Source organism: Anabrus simplex, chromosome 1 (genome assembly GCF_040414725.1).
Source record: "Anabrus simplex isolate iqAnaSimp1 chromosome 1, ASM4041472v1, whole genome shotgun sequence".
Classification (NCBI taxonomy): domain Eukaryota; kingdom Metazoa; phylum Arthropoda; class Insecta; order Orthoptera; family Tettigoniidae; genus Anabrus; species Anabrus simplex.
The window spans coordinates 1753740790-1753760995 of NC_090265.1; the positions used below are offsets into that span (position 1 = coordinate 1753740790).

The 20206-nt window shown below is 41.3% G+C and overlaps 1 protein-coding gene across 1 annotated transcript in view; it reads left to right on the top strand.

Moving 5' to 3' along the window:
* igl (igloo) overlaps nt 1-13995 on the top strand; it is a 631915-nt gene extending 617920 nt beyond the window's left edge. Inside the window, exon 4 of the mRNA XM_067155150.2 lies at nt 11673-13995. Within this exon, the coding sequence (XP_067011251.1) occupies nt 11673-11813 (141 nt within the window). The 3' untranslated portion in view covers nt 11814-13995. The remainder of the gene's footprint in view (nt 1-11672) is intronic.
* The last annotated feature ends 6211 nt before the right edge of the window (nt 13996-20206 follow it).

Here is a 20206-nt window from a genome sequence, read left to right on the forward strand (position 1 = left end):
TGATTTGATTTTTTGATTTGAAAAGATTCAATCAGTCAGGTCCTCAGGTGATGTTCAGAGTTCTAGCATACAAAGGCATATTATTAAGGAAATTGAGCTGCCTAAGTTTAATGGTAAGCAGTTTAACCCTCTGGAATTTCTCAAGGTAGTGGAGAAACGTTTTACTAGGAGCTTGGAAGAAGGTGTGTTAGAGTGGGACTTGGTAGATGATATGTTAGCAAGTGCGTTTACGGGTGAAGCTAGGAGTTGGTATGATGTTTATAGAGGTCATATTAAGGGTTTAACGGGATTCAGGGAGTTGTTTATGGATAAGTTTTGGGATGAGGAGATTCAGGGTAGGGAAAGAGATAGGATTATGGCTGGGAAGTATAAGGGTAATGAGGGTATTTCTCGTACGGAGTATTTTCTTGTGCACGTGGCTATTAGTCAGAACTTAGAAGAGAGTTTGCCAGAGCAGGATATTGTTAGGAGGATGGCTAGACATTTTAATGAAGATATTCAGTTGGCCATGTGCATCCAGCAGGTTAAGACCATTAAGGGAATGGAAGGGCTGTTGCAACGTTTCGATTCTTTGGGTAGGCAGGTAGGACATAGGAGTGTGGGGGAAAATAATCACAGGAGAGGAGTAGCATTTGAAAGTAATCGTAGGAATGGGAATGACTATAGCAGAAGGGATCAGGGTAATGGGAATAGGCAGGAAGAAACCAGGATTAATTTCAGGAATCAAGATAGTAGGAATTTTAATTCTAGTAATCAGTCTAGGGATTTGAATGATAGGGGGAGAAGGGATGAGAGAGGTAATAATAGTGGTAATCAGCAGAATCAGAATTTAAACTCCAACGGGATGTCCTAAATAGGTCCGTTAGGAGATCCCCACTTGATGTGCAAATCCATGTTATCAGGGAGGCTTTTGAGATTGATGTTGGTAAGGATTTGTTGTGTGACCAGGATAGTGCTAAGGAAGGTGGTTCGTCTGAATTATTGATCAACCCAGCTATGGAGGCTACCATATGGGGTGTGAAGGAGAAATTGCTTGTAGACTCGGGGAGTCATAAGTCTTGTGTAAATTTTAAATTTTGTGAGGAAGCTCGTCGCAGAGGTGAGATTATTGAGGAGATTCCTGTGAGGAACACATTTATTATCACAGCAGCTGGTGCTAAGAGTAATCGTATTCGTAGTCAGGTTATTGTTCCTATTGAGGTTGGTGGTCAGACCATGTTGCAATGTTGTCTTGTTGTGCCTAATCTGGTATATTCCGTTATACTGGGGAATGACTGGCTATCTGAAACCAAGTGTGTGATTGACTATGATACTGCTGTTTTGAAATTTCTTGTTGGTGAAGAACGTAAACCGATTAAGCTTAATTATCAGGTGGATAGGAGTAGTTTTGTGCTTCATTGTAGTCATATTCAGGTTATTGAGGAAATTGTTGAGGATGAAGTCGATGTTAAAGTTAATAATGCAAGTATCAGAATTAATGACAGTATGGTATCGGAAAGTCAGGATTTGGTCAGTGAGGTGGAGAAAGCGGTGCGACAGACATGCCTGGAGGAGCAGCAGAAGAGGGAACTTTTGAATGTTTTGATGGAGAACAAGGAGGTGTTCTCTGGTGAATTAGGGTGTACTACTGTGTACGAACACTCATTTGATATTTTAGATAGGTCTAGTTTTAATAGTCCTAGATATCCGATTCCTCATGCTCATGCTCAGGCGGTACAGGAAGTGATACATAATATGCTTACAGGTAAGATTATTGAGCCTTCCTGTAGCAAGTACGTTAATCCTTTGGTTGTTATTGGCAAGAAGGATGGGTCTGTGAGATTGTGTTTAGATGCTAGGCTTATGAACCGTCGGATAGCTGAGGATCAGCAGAGGCCTGAGAATATTGTGAGTTTAGTTCAGAGATTTGAAGGTTGTCATTGGTTTACTGCGGTTGACTTGCGTAGTAGTTTCTGGCAGGTACCATTACGGGTGGAGGACCGGCCATTTACTGCTTTTCTCTATAAGAACAGGTTGTTTCAATTCACCAGAATTCCTTTCGGAACCAAGACGTCGTCATCAGGGCTTATTAGAGCCCTATCTATTGCACTAGGGCCGGACACAGAGGAATTCACTACGTGTTACATTGACGACTTGGTCCTTGCATCTCGTACATTTTCTGAACACATGACACACTTACGGAGTGTTTTTACAAAATTAAGGGAAGCGGGCTTCACTTTGAAGCTATCTAAATCTAATTTCGCAACGCATCAAATTAGTTTTCTGGGGCACACCATCAATCGGAACGGGGTCACACCACAGGGGGAGAAACTGGACAGCATCTTCAATGCTAGCACCCCACGCAATGCGAAGCAGTTAAGGTCCTTTATAGGTCTCTGCAATTATTTCAGGCGCTTTGTAATCAGATACTCTTGTTTAATTGAACCTTTCCGCGAGTTATTAGTAAAGAATGCGAAATGGAGATGGAACCATGACCTCAATGAGGCATTTGAGCGCCTGAAAAGTGGATTCCGCCAAGCTGTCACGCTGAAATTTCCATGTACTGAGAAGCCTTATATTGTAATGACGGATGCGTCTAATTCAGGTATAGCTGGTGCTCTCTGTCAGCGTGATGAACAAGGTAATCTAGGCATTGTTTCCCTGGCAAGTCGAGGACTTAGCACAGCGGAACGGCGGTATACTACGAGCGAACAGGAACTTTTAGCGATTGTTTATTCTTTAGAGAAATTCCGCATTTACATTTTAGGCCATTCTTTTGAGATCCATACAGATCATAATGCTCTTGTCTTTATGAAAACGTGTAAGTTAACCTCCAACAGGATGTCACGCTGGATTCTGGCGATACAGGAGTATGACCCTAAAGTTGTTCATGTTAAGGGTACTGATAATGTGTTAGCTGACTATTTGAGTCGGAATATTTCTGTGACAGCTGATGAGGTCAGCACTGATTTTAGTGAGATTGGTATGTGCTGATAAGTATGACGAATGTAGAGAGGAGAGAAGGAAACTCTCGAAGATGAAATTGGAACAGGGACAGGATGAGGAGTTGTGTGATATTTTATTTGAGTTAGAGGCTGCTGAGCCTGACACTATTGTGGAAAAAGGGAATATGAGGTATAAACTTCTGAGTGGTTTAGTAGTTCGCATATGTCATAAGGATGTATGGAGGGTTGTAGTGCCTCAAGCCTTGCGGAAAGACATGATTTGGTATTTCCATAAGGAATTAGGTCACTTTGGTGCGGAGAAGGTATTATGTGCAATTCAGTATCACTTTGTGTGGCGTAATATGGGTAGACAAGTCCGTCAGACTTTGGCTACTTGCGATGTGTGTCAGAAGTGTAAACACCCAAATAGGTATATGCACGGGCCGAGGCAGGCTGTGATAACCGAGGATATAGGTGAGTTACTGTGTGTGGACATCTATGGACCGTTGGTTAAGTCTAGGTATGGCTACCGATATATATTTGTAATACTTGACTCGTTCTCTAAATTTGTTAAATTATACCCACTTCGGAAGGCTTCTGCTAGAGGATGTGCCAATGCAGTGAGTAAGTATTGCGAGGAATTCGGTAACTCTAGGAGGATCCTATCCGATCACGGCTCACAGTTCACTTCGAACATCTGGAAGAAGACTCTACAGGACAGAGGTATTCAGGTAACATATTCGTCTATAAGGTTTCCTTGTGGAAACATGTCTGAGAGAGTCATGAGGGAACTTGTACGGATGTTTAGGACCTATGTAAGTCATAATCATAGCTCTTGGTATGAACATTTAAGTAGGATGGAAAATTGACTCAATGTCACAAGACATGAGAGTACTGGTCTTACACCCATTGAGGTGCACTTTGGGAGAAAGCCTGATTTTGAGTTGGCCAAGATATTGAGGTTGGAGAGCGTGGAGGAGGTTCCTCAGGATCTATTTGTACAGCTTGCTAGGGAGAAGCTGGTTAAGTCTGGTCAGAAACGTGCTAGGATAGTTCAGAATAGGTGCTCTGATAGTTTAGAGGTAGGAGATGAAGTATTGTTGCGAGTGCCTCACCCATCTAACGCTGAGGATAAGACCATGTCTAAGTTTTTTCAATTGTTTAAGGGTCCTTTTATTGTTGCGAGAAGGATAGGGAGGTGTGCATATTCCTTAATTGATGCTAATAGGAAATGTATTGGAACTTATAATGTGTTCAATTTGAGGAGATACCATCGGGATCCCTAATGTTGTATATTGTATATTTGATGGGTAGTTTGAGGAGCTGTCCTTGGGCCATCAGCCACCTGATTTGTGTTGTTTTGCCAACATTTGCATCTGTTGGAAAACAAAGGGGGAGTATTGTAACCTGACAAACCCCGGTCAGATATTATTATTATTATTATTATTATTATTATTATTATTATTATTATTATTATTATTATTATTATTATTATTATTATTATTATTGTTATTTATTCATGTGTATATTTCATTTATGTGTGTATTTAGCCGTCGCGGCTTAGTAACTCTTTTTGGAACTCTCGTTATTATGGATACTCTCTATATTTTATTTGGGACTAGTGTGTTTCGATCACTCAGTTTATCTCCCGGTTGTGTACGTGACGAGTCTCCGAGCGGGGGTTTACGTGTTGACGGAGCTGAGGTGGAAAATTCCAGGAACTGGGCTATTTTAAGATGCTGTTGTGTTGGCTTGGGCTAGTGTGGTGCAAGCACGCGTCGAGAGTTGGAAGTTGCAGCTTGCAGTGTGCAGATGTGATACTGGTGGTAATCGGAGAGGTGTTTTGTACGAGTTGTGGGAAGATGTCCCATGCCATGTTGGGAGTTCGAGATCTGCTGTTGAAGGAACCAGGGAGAAAGATGCTGGAGTGTAACAACATTCTATGGTTATGAATGTTAGCCATATATAATTCTACGGAGAGTCTACGTAAGGTAACGTGTTGGGCCTTTTCAAACTATACCAACGCCATCAGCAAAGTGGAGTCCATTCTTGAAAAATGAGTCATGACTGCGTGTGAATATTTTGCGTTGCGGAATAAACTGAGTACCAGTTATTGAGAGAGAGTTATTTCATAAATTAAGACATTTATTATTTATATCAATATTCTCTTTATTTTGTTATATATGTTCAAGGGTGTATCACGACGAGCTCTGCTCGGATTTCTAGGTAAATACAGGTTTAATTGACTAAGTATATTGTATGAGATTAATATATATTCTGTTTAATTTCTATGGGTGGGGGAAATTACCAGATGGACTCCTTTTCCAATATTAATTTTTTAGGTATCAAGTGATTCAGATCTCCTTGTCACAAGGCAACGACCCTGAAGATGAGTTTCAACAGCCGGCAAAGTTTAAGAATTATTTATTTGTATATTTATGGCTCCCAAATTCCATTAGTCATTATTATTTATATTTAATAGAGAGATTTCATTTGGATCCCTGTGTTATTCAGACAAATTAATATTGACTTAACAGAGTAACCTGCTGTCCAGTTGGTGCGGGTTCAATTCCAGTCTTTGCTATAAATTTAAGACGGATTATGGGTCTGAAACTGGACATAAAATGCCTTTGGAATTCAGGTGGTTTAATTCCTACGCTCGTTCACACTAGATGCGATTTGTAAGTGAATGCGGGGTTGGTATCTTACCTGTAGATAAATTGTTCAGTTAATCAATTAAAAATATCCGTACCAGAATAGACACTGCAGGTAGCATAATTTATAGCTGCTTTTATGGATTAGTGGTAGAGTGTCCAAATCGTGATCCAATGTTTGTGGGTTCAATCCCAGCTGAGGTAGTCGACTATTTGAAGGACAGTAAAATATCTCGGCATTCCGTATTGTTTGTGGCATGTTGGAAGATCTCTGGTGGCGCTCTCAATGTCACCTGACAAAATTAAATGTTCTTAGCCATAATACAAATGTTTTTGTTTTTACGTCCCACTAACTAGTTCTACGGTTTTGAGAGACGCCATTTTGCCGGAATTTTGCATCTACCGACACGAGGTTGAAGTATTTGAGCGCCTTCAAATACCACCGAACTGAGCCGGGATCGAATCCGCCAACTTGTGCTCAAAAGGCCAACGCTCTACCATCTAAGCTATTCAGCCCAGCAACTGAGCCATGAGAACCGTCCAGTAGAATTCCGTTTTCGTTGGTTTGTAGTAGAATAATCAGAATATGAAAACTAGAAGACAGGCTATCTAGAAGATCTCACTAGTTCAGAAGTGTGCTACTAGGCAGCTGATACCATACGACTATAACTGCATTCTTTTCTTTCTTAATCTGCTTACCCTCCAGGGTTGGCTTTTCCCTCGAACTCAGCGAGGGATCCCACCTCTACCGCCTCAAGGGCAGTGTCCTGGAGTGGGAGACATTGGGTCGAGGGATACAACTGGGGAGGATGACCAGTACCTCTCCCAGGCGGCCTCACCTGCTATGCTGAACAGGGCCTTGGTGGGGGAATGGAAGATTGGAAGGGATAGACAAGGAAGAGGGAAGGAAGCGGCCGTGGCCTTAAGTTAGGTACCATCCAGGCATTTGCCTGGAAAAGAAGTGGGAAACCACGGAAAACCACCTCCAGGATGGATGAGGTGGGAATCGAACCCACCTCTACTCAATTGACCTCCCGAGGCTGAGTGGACCCCGTTCCAGCCCTCGTACCACTTTTCAAATTTCGTGGCAGAGCCGGGAATGGAACCCGGGCCTCCGGGGGTGGCAGCTAATCATACTAACCATTACACCACAGAGGCGGACTATAACTACATACAATATAATATTGTAACTCTCGGCACCTCGGCGTCTCCGAAAATCGTAAAAGTAGTTAGTGAACATAAAACCAATCATAATAGTACTAATATCTACAATAAGAAATATTCGATTAATGCAAAATTGAGACATTATCCGACAGTGATCTGCCCTGAAGCCTTATACGCTGCAGAAACTCTTAACCTAGTAAGAAGAGTACTTAAGAGATTAGAAATGGTGGAACGAAAGGTTCTCGGGAAGATACCGGGACCGCGAAGAAGAGAGGGCGGTCAATTTAGAAGACGAGCGAAACAAGAACTGTATAGCAAGATAGAGAAACTGTCGGACATCATACGGAAAAGAAGGACCGTGTTCTTCGGACACATCTTGTGAATGGACCAGGGGAGGTTAACACTGCAAATAATACAGTTTCTTGTGAAAGTCAATGGGCCAATTGCAGAAACGATGACTAGTTTTAAGTCTTAGACAAAGTCTACCTAAACGACGTCTAAAACGAGCAGGGTCTTCCATTGCATAAACAATGTTCAGTCGATGTTTAACTACATATCGCCTAAAGTTTCAATATTGGTTCGAAAATGAAGATAGAAGTATCTTTCATGCAACTCTTTGCACGTCGCAACCAATGAAATTCGTTGGTGCGCGCGCCGAACGCCAGTCAGCTGTTCGTCTTCCTGCACATAACTCAAATATGGCTAAGCATGAGAATGACTTGCCCACAGATAAGAATATCGCTTTCGGTGGAAATTAAATCTCATAATATCATCGACAATAAGCGACACGACACCGTGCGGGGAAGTGTAGCTTTGATTATAACGTTGTTACAGTGAGTTTAAACTACTCATAAATACGGTAGCTTCGACGAAGAGAGGATGAAGCATTAGTAATGTGTAACCGAGTGTGTTGTACGGGACATATAGATGTAGCTTGCATTCTGGAGATCGTAGGTCCGAAATACATTATCGGCAGCCCTGAAGTATGTTTCCCGTAGTTTCCCTATTTTTACACCAGGCAAATACTAGGGTTGTTATTATGTACACGGCTCTTCTTCCCCAGTCCTCTTTAAACAATAATCACCACCATCACCGCCACTTGCCTTTTCTTATCTGATAGTTGCCGAAAACTTATACTATTATGTATATAAAAAACCATACAACCTACTTTTTAGTTTTCATTATTATGTGTGTTTACTTGGCAGTAAATATAAGTGAATCCCTCCCGGTTGATGTATGTGACAGCCTTCTGACGATCGGGACACGTAATTCTGTTATGTATGCAGTCGAAGTGACCCTTAATTCCATGGAAATTACCCCACGTATATAATAAATTATATCGGTTGGCAAGAATTGCATTCGAGTTGACAATTACCGGACTGTCCCTTTGTCAGTCTCAAGAAACAAGTCTTTCGAAAAGCGAAACCTTATTTTAAGATCTATCTCCCCGTATAATGTCAAACGAATTGCTGCGATTTAGCAGCGTGCGACCCACAGAGAGGCCGTCGGACTAACCTTTCTTCCCGTCAACATGATAATACAAATTATATGTTTTATGGTGCATAACCTCTGATTGTGATTCACTTCTCTTATTTGAGATTAAACATAATAATAATAATGTTATTTGTTTTACGTCCCACTAACTACTCTTTCACGGTTTACGGAGACGCCGAGGTGCCGGAATTTAGTCCCGCAGGAGTTCTTTTACGTGCCAGTAAATCTACCGACACGAGGCTGACGTATTTGAGCACCTTCAAATACCACCGGACTGAGCCAGGATCGAACCTGCCAAGTTGGGGCCAGAAGGCCAGCGCCTTAACCGTCTGAGCCACTCAGCCCGGCTGAGATTAAACAGTGCTCTCGGTACTGTTTAAACATGACCGGATGAACATCGGCTTTAGACAGTGTCTAAGTGATAAATAACGTCTCTGCAATGCGGCAGCCATACTTAGGCATTGTTTAACCGTAGACATCGTCTAAATATCGTTTCCGCAATCGACCCAATGGTTTTCGGTTTTTAGTAACTCTTCAGGGAGCAGTGCCCAACTAAGTCTAGTGAGGGAAAGTTGTTGCGTACTCCAAGCATAACTATATCTGTTGCCAATGGGAGAAGGAAGGTAGTAGTGGTGGTGGTGGTGGTGGTGGTGGTGGTGGTGGTGGTGGTGGTGGTGGTGATGGTAATTAAGTGGAAGTACAACTAGGCAACCATCCTCTATATAACACTAATCAGACAGAAAAATGGAAGGGGTCCGACACTTCGAAAAATTAAGATATCGGCCAAAGAAAGCCAAGGGCCACGAAGGGCGTGAAAACGAACCACTCCCTAGGATTCACAAACCTAATACCATTGGGGTCGGAAAAGAACAAGAGTTGACCAAGGAAGGTTGAATAAGATAGATGAAAATGAGGAGCCCGACACAAGTAAGTCGAAGCAATGTCAGGGCTCAACTGAGGGCCCCTTGGTCGCCAACCCACGCTCCCGAGTTAAGGGCCCCTGGAGCCCCTTTTACTCGCCTCTTACGACAGGCAGGGGATACTGTGGGTGTTACTCTACTGCCCCCCACTCACAAGGGGTGCGGAGGAGTCAGCTGATAAGCGGTACTCGTTTTGTAAAATGCTTACTTGAACTAAGTGTCATTGTTGTTGTTGTTGTTGTTTTTGTTGTAACCTAACATTGGGACATTTGGACCAGTAGTACTGTGTAGCCTACCTAGTAAGTTAGGGATTGATTGATTGATTGATTGATTGATTGATTGATTGATTGATTGATTGATTGATTGATTGATTGATTGATTGATTGATTGATTGATTGATTGATTGATTGATTGATTGATTGATTGATTGATTGATTGATTGATTGATTGATTGATTGATTGATTGATTGATTGATTGATTGATTGATTGATTGATTGATTGATTGATTGATTGATTGATTGATTGATTGATTGATTGATTGATTGATTGAAAAGACAAAATCATGTCTACAATCAGCCCGGTGAATGACCCCTTCCCCGAAATGTAGGCTATAGTTGCCCAGTGTCCCGAAGTTTCTGAAAGACTGCAACATAAACCCAATCATTTGGATTTCTTCGGGTGGGAGATCGTTCCCGATGCATTCGTCCCGCCTTTGTTCTATTATATCTTGCTTCACAGGTCGTTATGCTACTTAGGTTCCAGAATGGGTAAAGAAAAGAAAAAGTAAATAAATGCAATGTAAATTTTAATCTTATGCCAGTTGTACAGTATCATTTGAAGTAATTCCACATACTGTATATCAGATGACTATATTTGTAAGTAGTACAGGAGATATCATAAGTAGAATTTTGTAAAACAATGTAAATTTATTAAGGATGAGCTGTGTGTTTAATAGAAAAAATTGTTAACGTAAATTGTATAATATTGCATTATAGGAAAATTTTATTCTCTTGTTAATTTAATATTTAATGCTTGACAATAATGTATTTTAGTGTACCATTTGCCACCGAGGTAAACACCTCATTTGCAAATAAAGAGATTTTGATTTGAAAAAAAAAAAATTAAAATCATATCAGACGTTTCATGAAGCCATTTAGACTGCACTCAGAGCTCGTACCATGCCTTTAGCCATACTTGAAGATAATGTCCTGTATCACATCTGTTTATCACCGACTTTTTGGAGAAGATGTTCATCAATAGGTCTACTTGCTCCCTCATCACAAGACTATTGCCACACACACACTCGTACGCGCGGAACGTCTGTCCTTTGTTACTTCTCGCAGAGGACGTTGCCGGGTGACCTCTCTACTTATGAACTAAGCGGCGGCGGTGGTGGTGGTGGTGGTGATTATTGTTTTAACAGGAACTATATAGAAACTAAGGGGCTAGTGGTGGAAAGGTGAATTAAAAGTATTTTATTGCCGAGCGTACGGTTAGGATAGGGCCTGGACAAGTTTCTTGCCGAAACTGCCTTATGCCTCTAGTTTCCTGTGGAAACAACATTGGTCTGGACCGGTTAGAGTAGGGCCTGGACAAGGCCATTGGTCATCCTTCACATGTTCCATTTATTTGTGCTTTTATTTTGCCGGGGTTGGTTACGGATTCTAATTATAAAAAATTGGCGGGAATGACGTCATGTACCACTTAACATTGGCCAATAGGAATGCAAATAGCTACTGCAACAATGAAAAATGGCGTACAATTCTCTTCAGTAGATTATAAAAGTAAACATACATCTGGGGGGTAGGACGGTGGGTTCCTGGACATCGAATTGAGCATATCTCTTCTCTGACACTCATTCCAAGTAAGATTTCATTAATTTCTACTTACTTATAATGTTACAAACATCTTGTGATGGGGTGTCAATTTTTACCTGATGTTCAGCTGTGTTCCTAGCCGTACTTATATCATTAGGACTGGTCCTGCTTATTGCGTGCTTATAGCTTGAATACTCGCAGTGCACTAACCTCGAGGCACATTGAACTACATTGCACGGCCTTGGAGGGGAGGACGACCTGGAGAAATCACAGCTGTGTTGAAGTTCTGATTATCGGGGGTGTATATTCAGTGCGTATTGACTTCTCAAATACATTAACCGAAGTTTTGTGAATTAGTCTCTCCTACACTAATTAAGATAAGAGTAAAATTCTTGAAGATGTTTGTTTAGAATAGTATCTTCCACTCCCGGTCCCAATGACGTACCTTATATCAATTACATCCTATATAAGGAGAAAATTATTTCATTATGTGATTGTGTTTGCCTATAGTAACTGTGCATTGTTTAATAACAATAAAAATGATTATCCTATACCCCTTCGTTCTACTCTCTAACGAACCTGCCATTATGTTTATCTTTATTGTTTGTACCTACTGTCCTTTCTAGCTTCTCGTCGTTAATGGTTATTTCTATGAATAAAATTTACTTACATTCAATATAATTTATTTTATTTTTCAGGAGGAGGAAGAAGAGCTGGATATTGACCTTTCTGATCCTGACCTTCATAAGGCAGCCACGAAGATCCAAGCCTCATTCCGGGGGCATAAGGTGCGCAAGGAAGTCGATCCTAAGACAGAAGTTCCTGCGGCGAGCCAATGAGGTCGATAAATTGGAAATCAGGATTTGCAGACACGATGCTTAAACCACGCTCCTACTGACACGGCCTTTGCCAGTCAGCCCTCGTCAACTACTGTCAGTAGACTGGCTCAGACTTAGTATTGTTGATCCTTAGAAATACCCACTGTACCACGGGCAGTCTACTGACAGTAGATCCTAAAAGAGTAGGCATCACATAAAGAAATTAAAAAGTAATATAATGCTCCTAGCAAGCAATGTTCATAATAATACATAGTCCCACATTTGAATGAAGCATAGTTAATTTCCTTGTGGATTCAAAGTTTGTGAAATACTGACTAAAATGAAGAATGGTAGGCTTCACTTCAACAGGACTCGTCCTGCTGAAATGAAATGAGGCAATAAAATTTAATGAACTAACATTATCAAACCTAAAATTATATCTTTTTAAAACATTTAGCAGCCCTTGTTGATCTTTTTACAGCTAGGAATTTGAAAGGCACTGTTGAAAGATGCTAACAGTTACCTTAAGAAATGTTGCTAGTAGTATTTATAACGTTGGAAAAATGTTAAGGAGATGTAAGTTAGAATGTAAGTCTGATCGGCATTACTAGTTCAAGAAATCCACTTTATGATCAATTTTAAATAAAATTAACCTCTTTTTCCTCAAAATCATTAATGCTGTATTCAAGTATTGTTTTTGCTTTCCTTCCAACCATAAGAATATAAACAAAATTTAGCAAATTTCTCCATTAAAAATGTCAGATGAGGTCCTGGTTTAACCATCGGGTATGAAATCCGTCCGAAATGCTTATTCACAACAAACTCTTGGCTCCTTGAACTCCAATTGGTCTGGAGTAAATGGCGGACGATCTCTTCCTTCCAAAGTAATTACTGACTGTTTCACCTTAGTTTCCAAGGAGAAATAAATTGTGGGTTGAACGCTTTTAATATTATATATCTATGATAGCTCAACTGGTACACTTTGTTTCAAAATGATTGGTATTTTGAGCTAGAATTTGCAAATTATTGGAAATATTTGGAAATGACCGTACTAAGTTCACACTCAAGCGAACTATTTGGAAAAATAGTTCCAGTTCATGAAATTAAATAATATTCCATCAATATGACATAAGGAGTACGGTGTGGATGTAACAGTGGATCTAACAGCATTACTTCCTGACTGGGAGTTAGAAGACTTTTGCCTTTCTCTCTAACTTCAAGGTGCTAATGGGAAACTGAACTATCTATGAAAATCAGCGCCTGAGGCATTTTCACCATTAGATCTCTGAGTAAAACATTAGTTCAGGTATAATGTTTACTGTCCTCTACTGGAGGTTAAGAAAATGCATAATCACTTGACCAACAATTATTATAATAAGAAATATTCATAAATTATATCACACTATTTTGTCACGTTGCATAGTGAAAATTGTATGTCAACATAATTTTAAATTATCAGATTTATTAACAAATTTGACATCAGCAAATTTGACATTGTCATCTGATATTTTATGGTTATGTTAAAAATTCAGTAGTTAACTGTAAAAATCATACTATACTAGGTAATGTATAATGGTAGGTACGAAATCGTTCGCCATTTGCCAGCAGTCATACCATCAGACGGACACAAAATGTCTTTGTATCACTGTTATAATAAAATATATTATTAATATGAATTATTAATTTATATTATGCTATTATTACATTTAATTATAAATGATTATCATTAATATCATCATACATAATACCTACCCATGAGATGAAAAGAAAATAATTATGCATGATAAATTATGATGTACATGCATTGGAATGAATAATATAGGTCTATAATTGTTCTATATTACATCTGTATATTGTTAATTATTGCCATTATTATATTTTTAGAAAGCTAGGAGTGTTAAAATATGTAACTTCCATTCCGTAATCCATCACTCCACAAAAGATCTAGTCATACTCACACTTTGTTAAGTTCACGCAGTGAGAAATTCTGTATCATAATATTCATAATACTGCATACCGATAAAGGTTACCTTTTAATAATAAGAAACACACTGTTTATCGTATGATATACATACAATGTACTGTTTGGTTTGTAAAATAAATATATTAATAAATTTCAAAATTTTCTTTCATCAGCATGGTGCTAATTTAATTATTTATTCTGAGATATGTAGTGAAGGAATATTCAGTAAATAAATTTAGATCTAAGATCTGTCCTGATGTGTTATTTACCAATTAGATACCTATTCGATACCTTTTTTCCTCATACCTAACCTTAATATGGAGGTCAAATGGACTGTATCCCAATTGACCTACCAAAGGCATTTGATAGGGTAGATCTTGGGAGACTACTGGCAACAATGAGGCCTATTGGACTAGACAAAAGAGTGACTGAAAGGGTGGCTATATTTCTAGAAAATAGAACTCAGAGAAATACAGTAGGCTAAGCTTTATCTGACCGGTATTATTGGACCTGTCCGCCTCTGTGGTGTAGTGGTTAGCGTGATTAGCTGCCACCCCCGGAGGCCCGGGTTCGATTCCCGGCTCTACCACGAAATTTGAAAAGTGGTACGAGGGCTGGAACGGGGTCCACTCAGCCTCGGGAGGTCAACTGAGTAGAGGTGGGTTCGATTCCCACCTCAGCCATCCTGGAAGTGGTTTTCCGTGGTTTCCCACTTCTCCTCCAGGCGAATGCCGGGATGGTACCTAACTTAAGGCCACGGCCGCTTCCTTCCCTCTTCCTTGCCTATCCCTTCCAATCTTCCCATTCTTTCCACAAGGCCCCTGTTCAGCATAGCAGGTGAGGCCGCCTGGGCGAGGTACTGGTCATACTCCCCAGTTGTATCCCCCAACCAAGAGTCTGAAGCTCCAGGACACTGCCCTTGAGGCGGTAGAGGTGGGATCCCTCGCTAAGTCCGAGGGAAAAAACCGAACCTGGAGGGTAAACAGATGATGATGATGATGATGATGATTATTGGACCTTTATATTTTATATGTATAAATGATATGAGTAAGGAAGTGGAATCAGAGATAAGGCTTTACTCAGATGATGTTATTCTGTATAGAGTAATAAATAAGTTACGAGATTGTGAGCAACTGCAAAATGACCTCGATAATGTTGTGAGATGGACAGTAGGCAATGGTATGATAATACTAATTTCGTGTGACTATTTCTAGCCGGGTGCAGCCCTTGTAAGGCAGAATCTCCGATGAGGGTGGGCGGCATCTGCCATGTGTAGGTAACTGCGTGTTATTGTGGTGGAGGATAGTGTTATGTGTGGTGTGTGAGTTGCAGGGATGTTGGGGACAGTAAAAGCACCAAGCCCCCGAGCCATTAGAATTAACCAATGAAGGTTAAAATCCCCGACCCGGCCGGGAATCGAACCCAGGACCCTCTGTACCGAAGGCCAATACGCTGACCATTCAGCCGACGAGTTGGGCAATGGTGTGATGATAAACGGGGTTAGAAGTCAGGTTGTGAGTTTCAAAAATAGGAAAAGTCCTGTCAGTTTTAATTACTGCGTTGATGGAGTGAAAGTCACTTTTGGGGATCATTGTAAGTACCTAGGTGTTAATATAAGGAAATATCTTCATTGGGGTAATCACATAGAAGCAGCAGTGACGTTCAATTGTGGCTACGAAGCTCTCTTCGCACCATTTAATGAAATTGGAGTACTGTGTATATACAGTATATGCATATACTAGCTGATGTACCCGTGCTTCGCTGCGGAATTCTACATTGTATACAGAATTCTAGGTTAGGTAATTTATACGTTATGAGCAAGATTGTATTAAATAGCATAGCTCTTAACGTTACCCTAGAAAAGCAACGGGGAAGTCACCAAACGTCTTTTCTCATATGAAGACTGGGTTAGGGAATTTTCATTGTAATGATAGCCCCACTTGCCTATCATCAGTCACAGTCAGTTTGGGGAGTTTTCATTATAATGGGAGACACTCACTCTCCATCTGCCTTTTTACATCCTCAGAAAGACTGTCTCAGTGGTTTTCCCAGCTGAAATGCACATAGATCGTTACAATGACGTCAGTAGGAATAGCGCGATTAAAAGCAATGCTTTCATATGAAATATTGGATCAAATGAAAAACCACACATTTTCTAACTTTTAACGAACAGTACTACACTGCCGTTCTAACAGTCCAAAGTTCCAGAGCTGAAATAAGCCGCAGACAGCAGTGACTTGTGAACACCCTTCGTCTTTTTTCGCGGGGGGGGGGTCGAATAGGGGAGAGTCCTAGGACAAAACCTATGCCCTTTTACTAATATGTTTCCTAGGAGTGCCCGATGAGTCACCAAGGTAACTAGACTATTATAAGGTAGGCCACTCCCGCCCGTTCAGCGGACAATTTGCCCACACTGTTTTGCGCACTGTGACGTCATGTGGCGGATAACTGAGGCCCCGGCAGACTTAGGAGCGAGTGAAAAACAAGGTAAGTAGTGAATGTGTGCGTGAGGAACCAGGAAAAAGGAAGCGTAGTGAGAGAAGCTGTCATCCATGAGCAAAAATAACAGTAAATGTGCAGTTGCAAATTGCAACAATTATGGCCGTAACACGAGTGGTATAATTTATCATCGTTTCCCTAAAGATGCAGTGACACGGAGAGAACGGTTATCGCGGTGCAAACGTGCCGATGAAATCAACGTGAACAATGCACGTATATGCTCAGCTCATTTCCCTCCGGAGGATTACGAGCTTGATTTAAAGAATGAGCTGCTCGGTTTACCGCTAAATAAGAAACTAAAAGCAAATGCAGTTCCATCACAGCATTTTCCAAATTGGCACGGAGAAGTACGTACAGCTGAATGTAGCACGAATAGCGAAGCAGTCGAAGAGGTAAGGAAGCTACAGATCTTTCCACATAAGTACTGTTGAACTGATTAACCTTGATTTATTCATCTGTTAACTTTTATCTTCTCGAATGACTTTTGTTAGAAATAAAACAGCCGACCTCGTTGGTGTAGTAGTAGCGTTATTGACTAATATCCCCGAGGTTCCGGGTTTGATCCGCAGTAATTGTTTTTTTGCTAGGGGCTTTACGTCGCACCGACACAGATAGGTCTTATGGCGACGATGGGATAGGAAAGGCCTAGGAGTTGGAAGGAAGCGGCTGTGGCCTTAATTAAGGTACAGCCCCAGCATTTGCCTGGTGTGAAAATGGGAAACCACGGAAAACCATTTTCAGGGCTGCCGATAGTGGGATTCGAACCTACTATCTCCCGGATGCAAGCTCACAGACGCGCGCCTCTACGCGCACGGCCAACTCGCCCGGTGATCCGCAGTAATTTAATCTGACGTGGGGGATTGGTACAGGGTCCCACTAGCCTCGTGAGGTCAGTCGGTGGATTAGGACACGTAGATCATCATCGGCGTCCAAGTATAGGACCCACGGGGTTACACGTGTTACATTACTTAGAAATAGAACAGGAAACGTGGAACTGTGGCAATTATCTACCTTATTTCTTACAAGTTGCTCTTTTTTTTCTTTTAGGCTGTACGTGATCGTGTTCAACGGCATCAAAGTAGAGAAGTGCGAAAGAGAGCAATTGCAACCTTGGAGTCTGTATCCCCGAAGAAAAGGAAACTGGACCAAGTCACATATATCAGGCGGCTCTCGAACGCCGTACTTTCTACTTATAAATGTCCCGCATGCACAAATGGTGAATGGGATATCTACTAACTGATTTTCACAGGGGAACTACTGCCAGCGGGCAGGTTACGTCAGAATATGAAGAGATAAGGACCAGAGTGTCGCTCGCAGCATGTTACTCAGCGCCACCGGTCTAATGCACCCCTTGCATTAGTAAACCTCGTTTTCCACCGCATACTTCTTGGCTGGTGTATGGTACAGCCGTCCTATATTTGCTGTCTGCATATCGGCAATGGCTAGTGTGTTCAGCAGCGACGAATACACAGACATTATTTTAATCTGGACAATCTGGTCTGAATGCAACTGAAGCTCCAAACAGACGTATGCCTTCTACATACGTACTTCAGCGAACAGTATTATTTTTTGTTTCATACATGCAACTCTTTTATCGATTGGAATGTCTACACGTGTATAAATTAATAAGTTATTAGATTGCCTTTACTGCATCTTTGGCGTGTCTACAAACAGTAGCGGCGATTAGGGGATTGGGCGAGGAGGGACAGTTGCCCCCCCACCGGTCGACTTTGTGGTGCAAACGTTGCATTTTTATTCTACTTTAGCCCGCTGGAACTAGGATTTTTTTATTTCTTTTTGTTATTTGCTTTATGTCGCACCGACACGGATAGGTCTTATGGCGACGATGAGGGAGGAAGGGGCTAGGAGTGGGAAAGAATGCGGCCGTGGCCTTAATTAAGGTACAGCCCCAGCATTTGCCTGGTGTGAAAATGGGAAACCACGGAAAACCATCTTCAGGGCTGCCGACAGTGGGGTTCGAACCCACGATCTCCCGAATACTGGATACTGGCCGCACTTAAGCGACTGCAGCTATCGAGCTCGGTAGGAATTATTTTTAAAAAAGCTGTTTGTTCAAACCTTGTTATCTTATCTGCTAATTCCTTCGTTTATTTTCTTTAATTATTAACATAATTATTGACGGAAATACGCGCGAAATGCTATTCGTCGCGGCTAACCAATTTGTATAGAGCTACGGCAAGTAGTGGATACTTTGCATGTGCTGTGAGGGAGGGTAGTAGGAGTACATACTTTTTTGGCTAGGTCGTGGCCACTGAGTTATAATACACCCCCTTGCCGCGCGCATTCATCAGTCTAGCAGTCTCTTTAGTGTCTGTTAGTTTCTTAGTGTGTATTTAAATACTAAATGATTTGTAATTACATAATCATGCCATACTTCTATTTCATTGTACCAGGCGAAGTGGCCGTGGGGTTAAGGGTGCGCAGCTGTGAGCTTGCACTCGGGAGATAGTGGTTTCGAATCCCACTGTCAGCAGCCCTGAAGATGGTGGCCTTAATTAAGGTACAGCCCCAGCATTTGCCTGGTATTAAAATGGGAAACCACGGAAATCATCTTCAGGACTGCCGACAGTGGGATTCGAAACCACTATCTCCCGAGTGCAAGCTCACAGCTGCGCACCCGTAACCCCACGGCCAGCTCGCCTGGTACAATTACATAGAAGTACGACATGATAATGCAATTAAAAATCATTTACTATTTGAATACATACTAAGAAACTAACAGACACTACAGAGACTGCCAGACTGACGAATGCGTGCGGCAAGCTTGTGAATTATAACTCAGTGGCCACGACCTTGCCAAAAAAATATGTACCTCCACTACCCTTCCTCACAGCACGTATGCAAAGTCTCCACTACCTGTTGTAGCGCTATACAAATCACTTGACGGCGTTTTGTGCGTATTTCCGCCAATAATTATGTTAATTAAAGAAAATAAAGGAAAGATTTAGCATATAAGACAACAAGGCTTGTACAAATAGACTTTTTATAAATAATCCCTAGTTCCAGCTGGCTAAAGTGGAATAAAAATGTTATGATTACTGTACAAAGTGGGTGGGGGGTGACTGTTCCTCCTCGACCCACCCCCTAATCGCCGCTACTGTTTGTAAGCACGCCAAAGATGCAGTAAAGAATATCTAATAAATTAATTTATACACGTGTAGACATTCCACTCGATAAAAGAGTTGATTGTATGAAACAAAAACTAATACTGTTCGGCGAAACACGTGTGTAGAAGGCATACGTCTGTTTGGAGCTTCTGTTGCATTCCGACCAGGTAGTCCAGTTTGAAATCATTTCTGTCTATTCATCGCTGTTGAACTAGTCATTGTCGATATGCAGACAGCAAATATAGTGCGGCTGTATCATACACCAGCCTAGAAGTATGCGGAGGAAAACGAGGTTTACTAATGCAAGGGGTGCATTAGACCGGTGGCGCTGAGTAATAGTGATGGGACATTCGATTCATTTTACTGAATCGATTCATTTGGTTCCGTTCACGTTACTGAATCGATACAGTGATCCGATTCACAGCACATTAGTCACCGCTCGTACTGCATCTGTGTAGTATGTGCTTGTAAGACAGCAGCAACAGCATTCAGTGTTCGCAGCTGTCATCTGGTCTTCATACTATGAACTCCTTTCTTAGGAAAAAATGCTAGTCACCCTTATACATCGAAGGTTTCCGGCGACGCAGGGTGGGAAAGGTTAGGATTAGGAAGGTAGCAGCCATGGCCTGAATTAAGGTACAGTCCCAGCATTTCCTGGTGTCAAAATGGGGAAACTACGGAAAACCATCTTAACGGCTGCCGACGGTGGGATTCGAACCCACCATCCCCCGAATGCAAGCGCATAGCTACGCGATACTAACCGCACGACAACTCGCTCAGTCATTTTTGAAAATATGTATTTTTCTATCAGCTGAGATTTTTTT